General features: G+C 39.9%; 1 protein-coding gene across 2 annotated transcripts in view; it reads right to left on the minus strand.

Annotated features, from left to right (window-relative positions):
* ASXL2 (ASXL transcriptional regulator 2) overlaps positions 1–15,765 on the minus strand; it is a 190,324-nt gene extending 174,559 nt beyond the window's left edge. For both annotated transcript variants that reach the window (XM_064295135.1, XM_010591973.3), the window contains exon 1: positions 15,461–15,765. In XM_064295135.1, coding sequence (XP_064151205.1) covers positions 15,461–15,517 — 57 coding nt within the window. In that variant the 5' untranslated portion in view covers positions 15,518–15,765. The remainder of the gene's footprint in view (positions 1–15,460) is intronic.
* Positions 15,766–20,120: the final 4,355 nt, after the last annotated feature.

Below are 20,120 nucleotides of genomic sequence, written 5' to 3' on the forward strand. Positions count from 1 at the left end.
ACAGCCAATATCACTCTAAATGGAGAGAACCTGAAAGCATTTCCCTTGAGAACGAGAACGGGAACCAGACAAGGATGCCCTTTATCACCACTCTTACTCAACATCGTACTTGAAGTCCTAATCAGGGCAATTAGGCTAGACAAAGAAACAAAGGGCATCCGGATTGGCAAGGAGGAAGTAAAGTTATCACTATTTGCAGATGACGTGATCTTATACACAGAAAACCCTAAGGAATCCTCCAGAAAACTACTGAAACTAATAGAAGAGTTTGGCAGAGTCTCAGGTTATAAAATAAACATACAAAAATCACTTGGATTCCTCTACATCAACAAAAAGAACACCGAAGAGGAAATAACTAAATGAACACCATTCACAGTAGCCCCCAAGAAGATAAAATACTTAGGAATAAATCTTACCAAGGATGTAAAAGACCTACAAAGAAAACTACAAAGCTCTACTACAAGAAATTCAAAAGGACATACTTAAGTGGAAAAACATACCTTGCTCATGGATAGGAAGACTTAACATAGTAAAAATGTCTATTCTACCAAAAGCCATCTATACATATAACGCACTTCTGATCCAAATTCCAATGTCATATTTTAAGGGGATAGAGAAACAAATCACCAATTTCATATGGAAGGGAAAGAAGCCCTGGATAAGCAAAGCACTACTGAAAAAGAAGAAGAAAGTGGGAGGCCTCACTCTACCTGATTTCAGAACCTATTATACAGCCACAATAGTCAAAACAGCCTGGTACTGGTACAACTACAGGCACATAGACCAATGGAACAGAATTGAGAACCCAGATATAAATTCATCCACGTATGAGCAGCTGATATTTGACAAAGGACCAGTGTCAGTTAATTGGAGAAAAGACAGTCTTTTTAACAAATGGTGCTGGCATAGCTGGATATCCATTTGCAAAAGAATGAAACAGGACCCATACCTCACACCATGCACAAAAACTAACTCCAAGTGGATCAAAGACCTAAACATAAAGACTAAAACGATAAAGATCATGAAAGAAAAAATAGGCACAACCCTAGGAGCCCTAATACAAAGCATAAACAGAATACAAAACATTACCAAAAATGATGAAGAGAAACCCGATAACTGGGAGCTCCTAAAAATCAAACATCTATGCTCATCTAAAGACTTCACCAAAAGAGTAAAAAGACCACCTACAGACTGGGAAAGAATTTTCAGCTATGACATCTCAGACCAGCGCCTGATCTCTAAAATCTACATGATTCTGTCAAAACTCAACCACAAAAAGACAAACAACCCAAGCAAGAAGTGGGCAAAGGATATGAACACACATTTCACTAAAGAAGATATTCAGGCAGCCAACAGATACATGAGAAAATGCTCTCGATCATTAGCCATTACAGAAATGCAAATTAAAACTACGATGAGATTCCATCTCACACCAACAAGGCTGGCATTAATCCAAAAAACACAAAATAATAAATGTTGGAGAGGCTGCGGAGAGATTGGAACTCTTACACTGCTGGTGGGAATGTAAAATGGTACAACCACTTTGGAAATCTATCTGGCGTTATCTTAAACAGTTAGAAATAGAACTACCATACAACCCAGAAATCCCACTCCTCGCAATATACCCTAGAGATACAAGAGCCTTCACACAAACAGATATATGCACACCCATGTTTACTGCAGCTCTGTTTACAATAGCAAAAAGCTGGAAGCAACCAAGGTGTCCATCAACGGAAGAATGGGTAAATAAATTGTGGTATATTCACACAATGGAATACTACGCACCGATAAAGAACAGTGACGAATCTCTGAAACATTTCATAACATGGAGGAACCTGGAAGGCATTATGCTGAGCGAAATTAGTCAGAGGCAAAAGGACAAATATTGTATAAGACCACTATTATAAGATCTTGAGAAATAGGAAAAACTGAGAAGAACACATACTTTTGTGGTTACGAAGGGGGGAGGGAGGGAGGGAGGGAGAGGGTTTTTTATTGATTAATCAGTAGATAAGAACTGCTTTGGGTGAAGGGAAAGACAACACTCAATACATGGAAGGTCAGCTCAATTGGACGGGACCAAAAGCAAAGAAGTTTCCAGAATAAAATGAATGCTTCAAAGGTCAGCGGAGCAGGGGCAGGGGTCTGGGGAAAATGGCTTGAGGGGACTTCTATGTCAATTGGCAAAATAATTCTATTATGAAAACATTCTGCATTCCACCTTGAAATGTGGCGTCTGGGGTCTTAAAGGCTAACAAGCAGCCATCTAAGATGCATCAATTGGTCTCAACCCACCTGGAGCAAAGGGGAATGAAGAACACCAAGGTCACACGAGAACTAGGAGCCCAAGAGACAGAAAGGGCCACATGAACCAGAGACCTACATCATCCTGAGACCAGAAGAACTAGTTGGTGCCCGGCCACAATCGATGACTGCCCTGACAGGGAGCACAACAGAGAACTCCTGAGGGAACAGGAGATCAGTGGGATGCAGACCCCAAATTCTCATAAAAAGACCATACTTAATGGTCTGACTGAGACTAGAGGAATCCCGGCGGCCATGCTCCCCAGACCTTCTGTCGGCACAGGACAGGAACCATCCCCGAAGACAACTCATCAGACATGAAAGGGACTGGTCAGCGGGTGGGAGAGAGATGCTGATGAAGAGTGAGCTAATTATATCAGGTGGACACTTGAGAGTGTGTTGGCAGCTCTTGTCTGGAGGGGGGATGGGAGGATAGAGAGAGAGGGAAGCTGGCAAAATTGTCACGAAAGGAGAGACTGAAAGGGCTAACTCAATAGGGGAAGAGCAGGTGGGAGTACGGAGTAAGATGTGACAGACTGATTGGATTTGTAAACGTTCACTTGAAGCTTAATAAAAGTTAATAAAAAAAAAAAAAGATCAATGATCATAGATCACCATAACATATAGCAATGAAAAAGTCTGAAATATTGTGAGAATTACCAAAACGTGACAGAGACACAAAGTGAGCACCTACATTTGGAAAAATGGTGCCAACGGACTTGCTCAAAGCAGGGTTGTAAAAAACACAGTACCTGGGAAGCACAATAAAACGAGGTATGCCTGTAACATATTTACAATATTTAGTCTGATTCAGAAATGTTTTTGATCCGCATTTGTTTTTCAGTAACGTTAACACTGCTTACAATGTACCAGGCATTGTACAAAGAACATATATTATCACCTCATCACCAAACACCCCAAATGGTAAGTTCTATTATCATCCTCATCTTAAAGATGGGAAAATTGAGAAAGCTTGGATAGTGCAAATCTTTACAACTTCAAATGTGGCCCATGGGCCAGCAGGATCGGCAATTTCCAGGAACTTGTTAGAAATGCAGAATCTCTGGCCACAGTACAGACTTACTGATCAAAATCTGCATTATAACATGATCCCCCCAGTTGATTCACATGCACGTTAACGTTTGAGCACTGGCTGAAATAATCTGTCCGCGTTAACGTATTAGATAGTAGAGCCGAGACTAAATCCAAATTTGTGTGATTCAAGGTCTATACTTTTTTTTTTCTAACTTTATATTTGGTGAAATTATACACAGCAAAACATACACCTATTCCACAATTTCTGCACATACAATTCAGTGATATTGGTTCCGTTCTTCACGTTCTATCTCCATTCTATCTTTCCCCAAATTATTTCATCACCTCTAACTTAAACTCACTGCCCTCTAAACGTCTCATCTAGCTTTAGAGTTATGGTTGTCAATTTGGTCTCATATAAATTCTTTAAGACTACACAATGCTCAAGGCAAACAGTCTTTAATAACAGAGCTAAACTGTTATTTGGTTTAAAGATGACTTCAGGAAATAGTTTTGGTTCAAGGTTTAAATAGAATAGGACAATAGATTCAGGGGTCTTCCAGTCTCAATGAGTCCAGTAAGTCTGGACTGCATAAATATTTGAAATTCTGTTCTACATTTTCCCCCTTTTTGATCAAGATCCAGCAATTGAGTCCTTAATTGAAACGTTCAATAATGGTAGCTGGGCACCATGCAGTACTTCTGGTCTCACGGCAAAGGAGGCAGTAGCTCACAGAGGCAATTAGACCTGTAGTCCCAGTTCCTCCTCCAATTCCAGGGTCTCCTCCTTCAGCTGCTCATGCAAATAAACACCAATTGTTTTAGCTTGGATGGCCACCTGCAAGCATTTAAGGTACCAGGAACTACTCAGCAAACTAGGAGGCAGAACGGAAACTCTAAAAACAATATTAAGCCAACTGACTGGACTGTCCCAGAAAACCATGACCCTAAACCTTCAAACCAAGAAAACTAATCTCATGAGATGTTTGGTTATACCTGAGTTGTGTCAGCAGCTGCTCCTTTTTTCTTTATGAGTTTTGTTTTGTTCTGTTATTGTAAAATTATATATATTTGCCAGTTCACCCTTTTTCTGGGGGTACAGCTTAGTGGTATCAGTTACTTTAGTCAAGCAGTATAACAATTACACTTAATGTCACTTTTCCCATCACCATAGACATAAACTCACTACTTCCCAGAGGATGGCTCCCTCTTCTCCCAGCCCCTCTTCCCCTGGTAACCACTACGTTCCCTATTCTTGTCATTTAAGTGAGGTCATACAGTATTTAACCTTTTGTGATTGACTTAATTCACTCAGCATGTCTTCGAGATTCATCCATGTTGCAGCACATATAAGGACTTCAATTCTCTTTATGGGTAAGTAGTACTCCATTATATGTATATACCACATTTTGTTTACCCATTCATCTGTTGATGGGAACTTAGGTTGTTTCCAACTTTTTGCTATTGTGAATATTGGGCTGCAGTGAACATAGTAGGTCTGTCCACAGCACTTTTATGTCCCTAGGATATATACCTAGAAAGAGGAATTGCTGGGTCATATGATAGTTCCATTTTGAATTTTTTGAGGAATTGTCATTCTGTTTTCATAATGGCTGTACCATTTTACATTCCCACCAACAATGGATAAGGGTTCCAATCTCCCCACATCCTTGTCAACATTTATTTTCTGTTTTTTTGATCACTGCCACTCAATGAATGGTTACCACAATGAGTGGTATTTCATTGTAGTTTTGATTTTCATTTAATGTCTAATGACGCTGAACATCTTTTCATGTACTGGCTGGCTGCTTGAATATCCCCTCTGGTGAAATATCTGTTCAAGTCTTTTGCCCATTTTTTTATTGGATTATTTGTCTTTTTGTTGTTAAGTTGTAAAAGTTCATATGTTCTCGCTATTAGACCCTTATTGGATGTATGGTTCCCAAAGATTTTTTTCCCAATCTGTAGACTGTCTTTTTACCCTTCTGATAAAAAGTCTGTCCTTAACTACCAACTAATAATTATATAGTTTTCCTAAATAGGGCCCATGAATTTATTATTAAGGTTATTTCCAAATTGCTATTAAATATTAATAAAATATAAGTAAAAATTAATAAAATATTAAATTTTTCTGTTATGTCTTTCATAGGCGATTACTAATATGTATAAAAACTTTTTAAAATATCTTTATGTATTAATTCATCCCTTCATTACATCTTCACACACAAACACATACACTATACAAAAGAAAACCTTTCACAACACATTAATACATTTCATGGGTACCATCCATTGTAAACTTACAAAATTTCCCAATCAGAACCTCTCAAACCAGAGAAGAAACTAGCCACTATAATACAATGGCAATGCATTAAAAACTGTCATTAACACCACTGAACACTTTATTTGAAATTCAATGTGGCTAAACCAGCTGAGTAATTCAGACTTCAGAGGGTTAAAGATCCATGATGATTTAGGCCATCCCAAGCTGTGATCTCCAATTCAAAAAAAAAAAAAAAGTCCATTCTAAATGTAGTGCCAACTGTTAAATGTCAATAGATAAAGGATTTTCAAATGAAAAGTCTTTCACAAGAAAATTTTTACCAAAACACAGATCAAATTACTCAAATGACACCATAATTACATGGTTTCATGTCCTGGACCAAGTACATGTGTATCTACCATTAACCAATTTTTAGTTTTGTCAAGCAAGGTCAGAAGTAAGAATTATTACAGACATTTCCCAATTTTTTTTTTCCCCCAATGTCCAAATGTAACTGAAAAGGGTCTTTGAAGGCAAATATCCTGTATATATTAGAATAATTTTCTTTCACAAATAAGGGAGAAATTCAACCAATATTCCTGCCAAAGAACAGTTTATATAGTTGACTAACTTTATTCAAGTTGTACCCTCTTGAAAGTAAAAAGTGTCTTCTCCTTTATTTCCAATTTAAAAAAAAAAAAGAAATTTAGTAATTCTGTGCAAGATATTGGAGGCCTGGTGGCACAATGGTTAAGAACTCAGCCGCTAACTAAAAGGTCAGCAGTTCAAATCCACCAGCTGCTCCTTGGAAACCCTATGGGACAGTTCTACTGTGTCCCACAGGGTTGTTATGAGTCAGAATTGACTCGACAGCAACAGGGTTTTTTTCCCCTCTTTCGTGCAAGATGCTGAGTTAGATAGAAACATTTTAATAGAAACTCTTCTTGGAGCACAAAAAACTGGTGTATAAATCAAATTTTCTCCTATTTGTCCACAATAAAATATGTATGTTATTTAGGGAATAAATACCCTCAGGGAGAAACATTTAAAAGTATTTAATTTATAATCTTTGAGAAAGGAAAGCCTTTATTAATAGGATCCAAAATCTAGAAAGTATAAAAGGTAAAGTCTGATAAATTTGTTCACATGAACATTAAAAAATGTCTGGGCATAGTGGTGATAACTGAACAACATGAACTCAATTAATGCCACTGAATTACATGTAAAAAATGTTGAAATGTCAAATGTTTTATTATATATTTACCACAATTTTTTTTTTTAAATGCTTTACAGGAAAAAAAAAATGTCTGGGGAACAAAATAACTGCATAAATCAGACCAAAAGACAAAACTGGGAAAATATATCTGTAACAAAGGGCTAGCTTCCTTAATATACAAAACACTCAGAAATTATTATAAAAAAGACCAGAAAACAATTTAAAAGAGGGCAAAAAATCTGAACAGACGAGTTTACTGAAAAAAATACAAATAAGTCAATAAACATAGCAAGTCACCTTACATCTTCACTGTCTAAAATGGACATTATCAAAACGTGTCTATTTAAATTTTAAGCTAAAAAAAATAGATAAAATTTAAAATTCAGTCACACTACAGCCACACTTAAAGTGCTTAATGGCCATATACGACTAGTGACTACCGCATTGGACAGCACAGATACAGAACACTTCCATCAAGTTCTACCAAACAATACGGCAAAAAATGCACATCAAATTACAGTAGTCCCTCAGTATCCACAAGGGCCCTCCGCAGATTTCCCCTACATAAAATAAATGCTCAAGTCTCTTACATAAAATCATGTAGTATTTGCATATATAACCTATGCAATCCTCCTGTATACTTTCAATCATCTATAGATTACTTCTAATACCTCGTACGACATAAATGCTATGTGAAGAGTTGTTGTACTGTATTGTTTAAGGGATAATAATAAGACGCTAGACAAACAACGCTTAACGAGTACCAGAGAGAGACTGAGGATCTGTGAAATGGTAGGAGGCTGCAGCAAGGTACGCCTACACATCCTTTCATTCACGTGGATTCTGCGCGGTGCTCGGCACGCAGCACATTCAAGTTTTGCTTTTTGGAATCTTTTCCCCTGACTATTTTCTACCCATGGCTGATTGAATCTGCAGATGTGGAACCCACAGATACAGACGGCCAATTGTATACAACTTTCAATAATACATCATAATGACACAGTAAGACTGATATATTCCTCAGATTACAGAGAAATATGAAAAAAAGGAACCTTCCAAATTTGAGGGAAATATAAATTGGCACAAAGTTTTAAAAATTTGTAAAGATACATTAAGAAGTTCAAGTTTATATCTTATTATCCTAAGAATTCCATCACATAAACACACACCAACAATGTATATGCATAGACACACACCCAGCTATATGTACTGAAGCAAATGTTACAATAGGAAAAAAACTGTAAATGTCCTATACGCCAAATAAGCAGGGACTGATTTTTAAAATGATGGTATATCTAGAAAAAAGGGGAGGATACTAACCATTTTAAAAAATGAGGCAGATACGTTAGTAAGGGTATGAAAAGATATCCATAACATTCATAAAATGAGGAAAGCAAATAGGAGAGCTGTGTATAAAATATACATAGGCATGCAAGTTTATACATAATTGAATATACAGGATAAAAACTCCAGGGGGCTACATTAAATTATCGGAATCAACTGACAGCACCCAACAACATAGCTAATTTCAGTGTGGTAACTAAATATTCTCAGTATTTCAGTAATGTAGACTTTCATTTAATCCCTGTTTTCAGTACCAGGACTTACCTAGGATTAACTCTTTACGTACTTCTGTTATACTTACTTTAATTAACGAGCCTGTGTCACTTCAAGAGAAACTCTATTTTAAGTAATACTATTTGTTTTTAAGTCATATTTAAAGATTTTTGAAATTCAGTTGTCTAAAACACTAAACATAATTAATCACACTGTACAGAAACAATAAAACCTGCGAAAGCCAGAACCTGTCAGAAAGGAAAACTCAACTATTTCCCCCTAAAATGAGCAATACAGAAGTGTTAAGAACGTACCCTGTCAAAGCTGAAAAACTCACAAGACCCGGAACAACAAGGCAGTCCTGTTGAGTTCCCATTCTCACAGGTTTCACTGTAGTACAATATTAAATTGTACAATACCATAAATAATGAAAAGGCTTCTGTGAGATGTGGGAAGAAAGAATACAAGACTAAAGGGGCTTTCAGAGCACTTCTGAAAAAAGGACAAAAAAACCCAGGTTTTAACAAACCTTCTTATTGATCAGTTCCCTGTAGTTACATATTCCACACTCTGGCCTCTTTCCAGACAGCTTTTGTACAGAAAACATAACGCCCTTTCACCAAAATTTCCGCAAAACTGCACAGCTTTTAAGAGTAGATAGAATCTGTGGATGAGGAAGCAGCAAGGACTTCTGCAAACCCGAGGTTATTTTCTCAGATCCTGTCAAAATTCTAGGAGAGATGCAAACAGCAATAGCACATTTCATAGAAATTTTTAACGTTACGTGTTCAAAAAAGGTTTTGATTTTTTTCGTTCGACCATCTAGGAGGTTTGTGGGCTTTCAGGACAGGAACGTAAAAACGGGATAGAAGGAAGGATGAACATAAAAATAACACAAATTTTGAGAAACAAAATGCAGAAAAATTTCACTTCTATAGCGACAAAAATGATCACTCAAGCAACATGGTAACCCAGAAGTGTTGCACCCAAATCATCTAGTGAAAATAGGTTCACAGACAGCAACGTAATAAATGTAAATATGCGGTTATTGTTTTGAAAATTATCCATCGGAGCTGTTTTTCCATTTTTAACCCACGTCCTTTCTTATACTTTGTATTTTTTATGTACTCCACAAGTCAAGAAGATTTTGCCCGGTTTTACTTTCTATGGTTTGTATTATAAAAACTATAGGTTTAATGAATGTTTTTTCAAGTTACCATTCTCCTCTGGAGATTCTAATACAACTATAAATACAAACGCATACTTAACAGGACTCTGGCTCTATCAATACATATCCAAGGAGATATAACCAAGCTTGTTCAAATAAACACTTTTTAAGAAAAAAAGTATTCATGGTAAAGACTGTTGTTTGCCGATGAGTCGATTCCAATTCCTAGTGACCTTATGTGACAGAGTAGAACTGCCACATAGGATTTTCTTGGCTGTAGTCTTTATGGAAGCAGATCACCAGGTCTTTCTCCTATGGAGATATTGGGTGGGTTCAAACCACGAACCTATCAGTTAGCAGCCAAGAGCTTACAATCATTGTGCCACCAGCGTTCTTTCTGGTAAAGACTAAGAGATAAAAAATTTCTAAGCTAACAATACTCTGTTTTCCCAAAATGTTTTCTGTTAGGATGCTTTTCTAAACATCTTTCTAATCATATTTTTTTAAGTAACTATTTCCCATTTTCTACACTTCTTACACCATAGTCTACCACTTTATTATTCCTTTAATGGAAATTTTCTATCTTCTACCTTCTTAAGTTAAATGACTTAAGGTAGATGATGAAGAAAAATCTCGTGTGCATTCAAAATATTAACCACTGGGAGAACAGAGTCTATAGATAGAATTAAAAATAAAAAAAAACATGTCCTTCCATCTTGAAATCAAATGCTGAAGATTTATACTACTGTACTCCTCACCTCTAACACCTGTACTTCACTTCTCACCCTTTCACCACTTTACTACCAAAAGATACCTCTAAAGTACAATCTCCAAGGTCTGCCTCTCTGACCCTTCCCCTTACAAACACATGCATACACGCACTGGCATGCAATTGTCCTTTTAGGACACTTTTCCTGATAACACTTTCCTAGTTGTCGTTGGTAAGGATAGAAAAGTCAAAAAGAAAACATAACAAACAAGATTGTGTTACTTCAAAGTTTCTGTTTTGTAAAGAGAGCAGCTAAAATCCTCACAGGTGCTGTCTTAGGCTGGGTTCTCTACAGAAGCAAAACCTATGAAGTGTACATACATATAGACATAGAGAGATTTATCTCAAGGAAATGGCTCAGACAGTTGTAGAGGCTGACGAGTTCCAAGCCCATGGGTCAGACGTCAGGCTGGAGGCTTCTCCTGACTCATGTTAACTGCAGGGACTGACGAACCCAAGATCTGCTGGTCAGATGGCAGGCTGCTGGCTCATGGGCTGCAGAGGCTGACAAATCCATGATTGGCAGGTAAGGTAGCAGGCTGCTGATTCTTGGGCTGTAGAGGCTGATAAATCCCAAGATCGGCAGGCAATACAGCAGGACACTAGCTCAAGTCACAAGAACCAGAGGTCAGATGGTGATGAGCTGGATGTAGGACCCAGAGCAAGCAAAAGCCAGCGAGCTTTGCCAGAACGTCCATATATATTGGATGAAGGCCACACCCCCAAAGAAACTTCCCTTACGACTTATTGGCTGATCACATCAGATCACATCATGGAGATAATTACATTACACCACAAAATGGAGGATAACTACACCATTACATTACTGCCAAACTATATCATAATGTAACTGCCAAACCACTAAGAATCATGGCTCAGCCAAGCTGACACCATCACAGAGGCCATTAAATATTTAGACTATGCCTCACCTGAGGGGGGGGGAAATTAGGTGATACAATGTCTTTTTTTTTTTTTTTTCTTTAAAAGAATAAGCCTATCTTTGAACATAGTTTTAAAGTCAATGTAATGGTTCTGAATTATCTCTGGCTTACTATGAATTTTTTAATGTAAAATGCACTAAACACCTACACTACAGATTTCTCATCCAAATTATTTCAACACCACCATCACTAAGCCAATTGCCATCCAGTCAGTTCCGACTCATGGCAACCCCAAGTGTCTCAGGAGAAATGTGAACCACAGGGTTTTCAATAGCTGATTTTTCGGAAGTAGATCACAGGCCTTTCTTCCAAGGTGCCTCTGGGTGGACTCAAACTCCCAATCTTCCTGTCAGCAGCCAAGAACATTACAAATCTGCATCACCCAAGGATCATCCCCCACCATCATTATTGCCCTTAAAATTTAACATATGTGAAACTGATTAACTAAATACTTGAAAAATTATTTTTATAACTACAGGTAGTCCCCAATCTATGACATATTCAAGTTATGACGAACCACACTTACGATCATCAGTGTATCTAAAACACTGCATCTTCCTGGAAGTAATGGGAAAATGCATGCAGGGGATATGGAAAAAATTGCTGAGTTATGTAAATATGCTCCAAGCGATTGATCAGGATAATATGATGGAAGAGATGGGTGAAAAAATCGTCCATATGGCAAGAACACTGAATTTACAAGTAGGTATCACCGATATGGAACAGCTCATAGGTAGCAAGGAAGGAGAACTGACACATCAGGACTTAATCGATTTTGAAGGGGAAAGAAATGCTGAAGAGGGAAAATAATGAGGAAGAAGAAGGAGCAAAGTCAAAAAATTTCACAGTGAAAGGATTAGCTGGCGTTTTTTCTAAACTAAATCGGGGCTTCAGTTGCTTGAAAATATAGACGCAAACACTGATCGCTTTACTAAAGTCAACAGGAAAATTCAGGAAGCAGTGAGATGTTATCATGAAATACGTGAAGAAAAAAAATAAAGGACCATACAGACAACACTCACTAATTCTCTGACTAGAAATGCGATACCCAGGGATAATCCAGATGATCCAGAATCTTCCACAAGTGGAGTTATTACTGCAAATGACAAAACGCCATTGTCCAACTCTTCTTCATCATCAGAGTAAATTTTCATGATTGTGTGTATTTTACATATGGATCAAAATATATCTGTAAGTTTATATGTAATGTTTCTAATTCCCAAAGACAAATAAAGGTCAGATTTACAAAGATACTAATAAAAGGCAATAATAGCGGAAAAAAAAAATATTCGACTTATGTCAGGACCAACTTACGACGGAGTTGTCAGAACAGAATCCCGTCATAAGTCAGGGACTAACTGTAGCGTATTTAGATGGGACAAAATTTAAATCTGTAAGCAGACAGTCCAATGCACTGAACGTGCATTGAAGTTCGGTTAAATCTCAGTTCCGTTACCCCTCTCTCTCTAGTTTACCAGTCTACAGTCTATATTTAAGTTCAATTTATCAGTCTTTTTTGGCATAATTTTGCTATAATTATTATATAAGTCCAATTAATTTCCCTTTTTAGATTGTTGTTTATAAGAATCTTACATAAATCTATGTAGCTCTCCCATATACCCACCTGCACTCAGCATTTTATTTATTTTATATGCATACATATATACAAAAGCTTATTGATTAAATTTATTTGTTGCTACATTAGTGGTCAGAAATACAACCCCACTTTAGTAATGTTCTCTCTAAAACAGGATAGCTCTATAATGCAATAAGCAGCAGTTATTGCTTGTATTCATAAATCATTTTATTACTTCCTTGTCAAAACTCTGTTCCTAGAATACTTGACCTTAACGCCATGAAATAAGTTTATGCCTTAAAACCTCTTCCCCTCATCCTTCTGATCTTCTAAATATATGCACTATATCTTAATTTAGGTCAAGTTATTTTCATTTCTCAAATCACTAATTTTCTGATTTCATTATTCTGCAGTAAAGATTTACTTTTGTCCATCCTCCTAAATTTATTTCTCTGTATTCCTCCTGCAAACAGGAATCTTTTGAACCCTGAGGTTTAGTTCAATTCCCTCATTTTATAGATGATGAAAACAATCCAAAGAGAAAGGGTATTTTCTGGATATTTGACTACTAGGAAAAGAAAGTGTTGGTGTCACCATCCTCTTTCCAAAATTCACTTTAGCTTATATCGAGGATTTACATATTTGTCAGAATCAAATAATACCAAGCCACAAATATACTGGTCTCACTCAGAACTCTATTGCTCAAACTAGCCTTTCCATCTTTTAAACAGTATTTCTCACATAGCTAGCTAGGGCATGAAATGTTGATTATAAACATACAAAATTACTAATTTATATAGGAAATTCGAATGAGTATATGCAGACTCCCAGAACCCAGTGCCGTCGAGTCAATTTCGACTCATAGCGAACCTATAGGACAGAGTGGAACTGCCCCATAGTTTCCAAGGAGCGTCTGGGGGATTCGAACTGCCGACCTTTTGGTTAGCAGCCGTATCACTTAACCACTACACCACCTAATTTTTCCTATTTGCCACAATCTTCGAATGTTTAGATTATTTTACCCAAAGACACAATTCAAAAAGTATTCTTAAATTCTAGAAAACTAACAGTAATTAGCATAATTAGGGGGTGAAGTCTGCTTACCTATAATTATTTACCATGCTTCTTTTAATAACAGAAAGACGTCTTGTAAAACAAAGTAAAATAATCTTTTCTGGAAAAGCAACCTCCTTAGTACCAAAAAAAAATTATTTCTAGAGTTTTATATCTTAGAGGGAAACTACCAGCATAATCGCAATTGCGAAGATAAGTGAAAACACTCATAAAAAAGTGCTATTACTTTTTCGCACTTCTAACAAAAACAAATACAAATTTATGACTTATCAACCGCTTACAAGACAAATGCACAAAATTCAATCAACAATATAACCCAAATTTGGGGAAATAAATTTAAAAGATTAGATGGTAATATACCAAAATATTAACAGATACAGCTTAGGGATAAAATTAATGACTTTTTATTTTCTTTTTTATATTTTCTATAATTTTCCAAACTTCCCACAGTGAACATTGGTTACTTTTATAATCAGAAAAAAAAAATCTATTTTAAAAATACTGACCATGTAAAATATAATAAAGGATCATTTAGAAGGACTTTCATGTTGTCCAAGTATTACTGACATGATTCACCATTAAAGACAATGTCCACACCTTCTCACGTCCCGACACTGAAATGGTCCTGTTTAACGTCCTATTTTCTGCTGTACGCTCAATGTTGGAATGAACTTTACTTTCTCCTAATGTTTCATTTGTACACACATCTAAGCTTTTAATTTTGCTTGAAGCAGCAAAACTTCTTGCTAATTCTCAATATTCCATTTTTTTAAACCTATCTCTAAGTTTCGCTGCAACAGAATTTCTAAAGAAGTATTTTACCCATTAATTACAACTTCGTTAGGCCACCAACATTGAGCTACGGAAAAGTAAAGGCCGGGTAAACTACACGTCCCACCATGCATTGCTGCTGGTTCAGAGTAGGTCTCTACGGAAACAGAAAAAAAAAAAAAAAATCCTACAAGTCCCACCTGTTACTTCGTTTCTAAACACCTCCCGCACTTTCAGGTCCAACAGCAAACAAAAACAAAAGCCTCGTGATTTCTCGCTGGATCTGAGCGCCCAGATAAGCAGAGGGGCCGGGGGACCGCAGCATGTCTGCTTTAGCGGGTAAATTCTATCAAGCTCCAGAGCTCCCCTCTTTCCGGGGCTGGATGCACGCACAAGCCGTCTCCTATCTGCATCCAATGGGGGCTCTTCAGCCGCACAAGGGAGAAGAACGGGTCACTATGCAAGCACAACAGACTTCCCCGTGCCGGGGCGGAGGCTACCACAGCGTGGGGGTGAGAGTGACTTGAAGCCGAGAGACAGCCTCAAAACACCAAGAGGATTCGTCGCCGATGCTGAGAAAAGCCACAGCCCCGCGGCGACCCCTTTCCGCTGGGCGCCTCCATTCCCACAGGGATCACAACCCCGACACTAACCGTCGCCCTCTCAGCGCGGTTTTGTGCCCCCTCAGATGGGTCGCTGAGCCAGTGACCTCCCTTTCCCCTGCGACTGGCGGGTGGCATGGGGACGAAATCCTCCCGGCCTTCCCCTTTGCTCCCTCCCCCTTACCGTCTTGGCGGCCTCCGCCCAGGTCCTGCCCTTCTTCCTACGTCCCTTTTCCCTCATGTCGGGTCTTGAACTGACTGGGAGGCTCCCGTGTCCCGGCTCCGGCCGCCCTCCCTGCCTGCTCTGCCCTGCGCTGCTTTTCCCGCGGTGCCGGGAAAGATAGGAGAAAGGGGAAGTCAGGCCGGAGAAGCACCCAAACAGAGGAAGCGGCGAGGGTGGTGCGCGGGGGGGTCTATGGGGCGGCCGGTCCTCTTGCTGCCGTTGCCACTGCTACCGCCGCTGCCATATTGGGTTCTTACTGTACAGGCAGCCGCTACGGTCATGTGACCGCTCCCGCGCGACCGTCACTACTGTACGCAGCCAGTCGCGCGAACGAGCGCGCGCGCGCCCCCGCCTCCTGCGCCGGGTTGCAGCTAGAGAGCCGGCCGGCAGCAGCCCGTCGCCACTCCCCCGCCCTTCCGGTCTCCGCCTCTCTTCAGGAGCATGCGCGTGAAGGGAGGGGCTGACGCCACTTTGCGTCGGGCGTCCAGGGCTCACGCCTACCGCGAAAATCTGCCTGCGGAAGCGGAACTTGATCCGTCCGGGAAGGTTTATTGAGCGGATCCCGACCGCGTGCGAGACGCCGCCGTGGATTTAGAAACATGGGCGCTCTATGCCTTTCCCTCAGAGACTGGCATTCCCAATTATCACTTTTAATAAGCCCCATACTTCTGCTTTAACGTTTCCTAATTAACGTCTTTCAGTGCAGTTTTTACAAAGCTTATCTATTTGAAGATCTGTAATATAACCACATTCGACAGAAGTAATTGAGATTGAGTTTGACTTGCCAAGCTCGTGAATCTAGAATATGGAGAAGCCAAAAATCAGGTTGCAAGCTCAGAGCCCTTTACATCTCCCAAGAATGTCTCTCAAACTTAAATGACTTTTAAGACCACCAGTAACTACATTCATGTTTCGTCTCATCAAGGACAGAAATGGTGTTTTTATTTCTCTCTAAGCTCAGTCCCTGGCAGAGTGCCTGTACATATGAGGCACACAGTAAATATTTGCTGAATGATCCAACTATGTCTGTGGTCATAAACCATAGTTTGTAGTGTCCATGGCAGCCTCCGGGAAGATCCAGAATGCGGCATCTCTCATCACATTAGCCATGTCTCTATACTTTGAAAACTAAAAAGAATGGGTAGAATCTCTACTGATCTACTTCGAGAAGTTGCCTCCAAATTTCTTGATGTTGGGTGCCATCGAGTCTGTAGGACCCATAGCGACCACATGTATGTACGACAGAGCCAAACACTGTCTCTGGTCCTGTGCCATTCTCACAGTTGTTGTTATGCTTGAGCACGTTGTTGCTGCCACTGTGTCTGTCCATCTTGTTGAGGTCTTCTTCTTTTTCATTCATGGTCTATTTTACTAAGCATGATGTCCTCCAGGGAGTGGTCGCTCTTGATAACATGTCCAAATTACGTGACATGAAGTCTCTCCAACCGCTTTCCTAAGGAGTTTGCTGGCTGTACTTCTTCCAAGACAGATTTGTTCATTCCTTTGGCCAAATCAAAAAAAAAAAAAAAGTAGAACTGCCCCATAGGGGCTGGTGGATTCAAACTGCCTACCTTCTGGTTAGGAGCCATAGGTCTTAACTACTGTGCCACCGGTGCTCCAGTTCTTCTGGAAGTTCATGGTATATTCAATATTCTTTGCCGACACCATAATTCAAGGACATCAATTCTTTGGTCTTCCTTACCCATTGCCTCCAAGCTTACCTATATTCTAAAATAGGGCTGAAGGTTGGGCTGCCTCTTGGGAGAAATGACAACTTAGAGCAATACTTAACTTGGAGTCTATGGATGAGTTCCAAAGTTCATGAACTCCTAAAATCATGGACAATATTTTGTGTATGTTAATACGCATTTTTTGAAAACAGGACTCATAAATTTTCCTCAATTTTTCAAAACGGGTATGTTAGACACACCAAAAAAAATGTTTAAAAGGGTGTTTGAGATGTCAGGTAGACACTCCCTTATATTCCTTCTGCAGTCATTGATCAATCAGCTCCATTTCAGCAATTGCCATGGATATATTTTTACAAGCTCCTTTGGTAACTCAGCACTATCCATAACACTCACAATATGTACCACCTCTCTCTGAATCCTGTCTATAGTCAGTTCAAGAAGCCCTTCTGTGTCCCCAGATACAGAACAGCCCTGTTGGCTTGGGCCTGGGAACCCTACCCCAATTTGTTTTCAGACCCTAAACCCATTGCTGTCCAGTTGATTCTGACTCGTGGCAACCTTGTGTGTTTCAGCATAGAACTGTGCTCCAGAGGGTTTTCAATGACTGTAATATTACAGAAGTAGATCACCAGGCCTTTCTTCTGCAGTGTCACTGGGTGAGTTTCGGTTAGTAGCTAAGAGCAAACCTCGTCACGCCACTGTTTTTGTTATGTGCCATTGAGTTGGTTCCAACTCATAGCAATTCTTTAAGACAGAGTAGAATTGCTTCTAGGGTTTCCTAGGCTGTAATCTTTACAGGAGCAGATTCCCAAGCCTTTTCTCTCAGGAGACAATGGTGGGTTTGAACCACCAACCTTTCGGTTAGCAGCCATGCACTTAACCATTGCATCACCAGGGCTCTTTATCACAGCACCATCACCTCTGAATTCTTTCATTTTTAGGGATGGAACTAGTATCCGCCATTCCCTCTGGGTTGAGATACTGTTTTAATTTACCACCTTGGCTGCTGTGGGGAAAATGGGTAGAGTTTCAGAGACTTCTGTCTGGCCTTTCCCACTCTGGTAGTTCTTACACCACAGGCCAATGAACCAATGGGAGGGTTGTGCCAACTACTAAGTATGTCAATTCTAGTTATTTGGGGACCAAAGAAATGGTCATCAGGTGGACAAACAGTGGAGTGGTAGTCCTCACCATGGAGTCCCTGGGTAGTGTAAATGGTTAAGGCACTTGGCTGCTAATCAAAAAGTTGGAGGTTTGAGTCTACCCAGAGGCACTGTACCAGCATGGACTTGTAACGTGAAACTTGCCTCCAAAAATGGAGGACACCAAGTGACCGAAGAAAGAGGCAGACACCTCCAGGGTGGCAGCAAAGGAGTTTATTAGAAAGACTTGCATACAAAGCAGACACTGGGCAGCAGCAGGACCACGCAGTGGGAGGGCAGAGGTTTTATAATGGCAGTGAACAATAGTGGCTATATGTCAGGGACTTATTTAGCAAACAGCAGTAAACTAGTGGAACACATTAGGGCACTCATGTTCAGCCTTGCAAAGCCTGTTTCCCCTTCACTCCACCCCTCAAATCGGGCTCTTACAATCTGGCACATTCCCCCTCTTCTGCAAGATCTCTGCAAGGGCCCTAGAGGAGGTATTATACCTTTGCAGGTAGGGAGAGACAGCACTGATGTAGTTGGAAGCACAGACCACACCAGCAATATAGACAAACACAATAGAAAATCTCTATAACCTGGAAAAGACCAAGACCCAACAAAAAACCTCACCAGCCAAAGGGAAAAAAGGAAAATCAGTTGGCCACAGCAGACCAGCCATCAGGTGTGTCCAAGGCTTCTGTTTCTTCATGTGGCCTAACAAATCAGTTAAGTTCTGGTGGTAGTCTGGTACATAGGTACAACATTCAGTTTTTACTATGGCACATGTCCCACCTTGAGCAGCTGTTAGAATGTCTAGAGCCATTCGGTTCTGAAGAATTACCTTCCTCATTTGGGTGGTTTCAGCAGTTAATAGCCACAAACTTTCTCTGCTATCATTCAGGGCGTGTTTAGTAAAAATTAGTCAGAGCTTCAATTTGTCCCATTGTTTCTAAGGAGCTAGTGGCAGGGGAGGGGAGGTGCAAAACAGTTAAAAGGAAATCATACCAGTAGAAAAGACTATGCATGGTCCACCTGGATTTTACCATGGGGTAATTCAAAGGTTTTGGCATAGTTTTTCTAATGGTTCCTGCAGCATAGGGTAACCCCCCAAAGTGCAGCACCCTATCCAATCATACGGTGACCAGGGACACAAGTAGTGGCCACACAGCCACGAAGTGCCATTAGGAGCAAGGTACACTCCGCTGTCCTGTTGGACATTCTGCAACCATTTCATACTGCAACCATTAAGTGGTGTTAGGTGTTATCACCTGTCGGCAGTGTGACACAGGAGTCCAGCCCTTATGAGGGAGGAGGGATTGGAGGGAGACAAGGGAATCCATGGGGTTTTACTTGGTTCAAAACACACAGAAGTGGGTTTCCCTAACACACCCTGTTTGGGTACCAACCAACCTAAACTATCCCAGAGGTGGCAAACAGTCTCCTCGTGGCCGCAACTGAGAGGCGGTCTCTAACCAAGGTGTGGTTGTCCTTTACAGTCTGAGTCCAGGAAAAGGTGATGTTGTGCCCCCTTCCCCCCTAAATGTTGTGCCCTTCTCCAACTAATTTATAACTAAATGTTATACCCCAATTAATTAAAGAGGCTTCCATCCTGCCCCTAATGTCTCTCACAGCTGCCCAATCGGTTCTCGTCAGGGACTCCACGCTTCAAGGCATGCCTTCGGTCCTTTAGAAGGGTGTTGTCCACAGACGCAGCAGCTCCTTTTGTTGTGGACTACGGTGAAGCTGTGAACCCACTCTAAGAAGATGTTGGGAGCTCCAAAG

Source organism: Loxodonta africana, chromosome 12, assembly GCF_030014295.1.
Source record: "Loxodonta africana isolate mLoxAfr1 chromosome 12, mLoxAfr1.hap2, whole genome shotgun sequence".
NCBI lineage: Eukaryota > Metazoa > Chordata > Mammalia > Proboscidea > Elephantidae > Loxodonta > Loxodonta africana.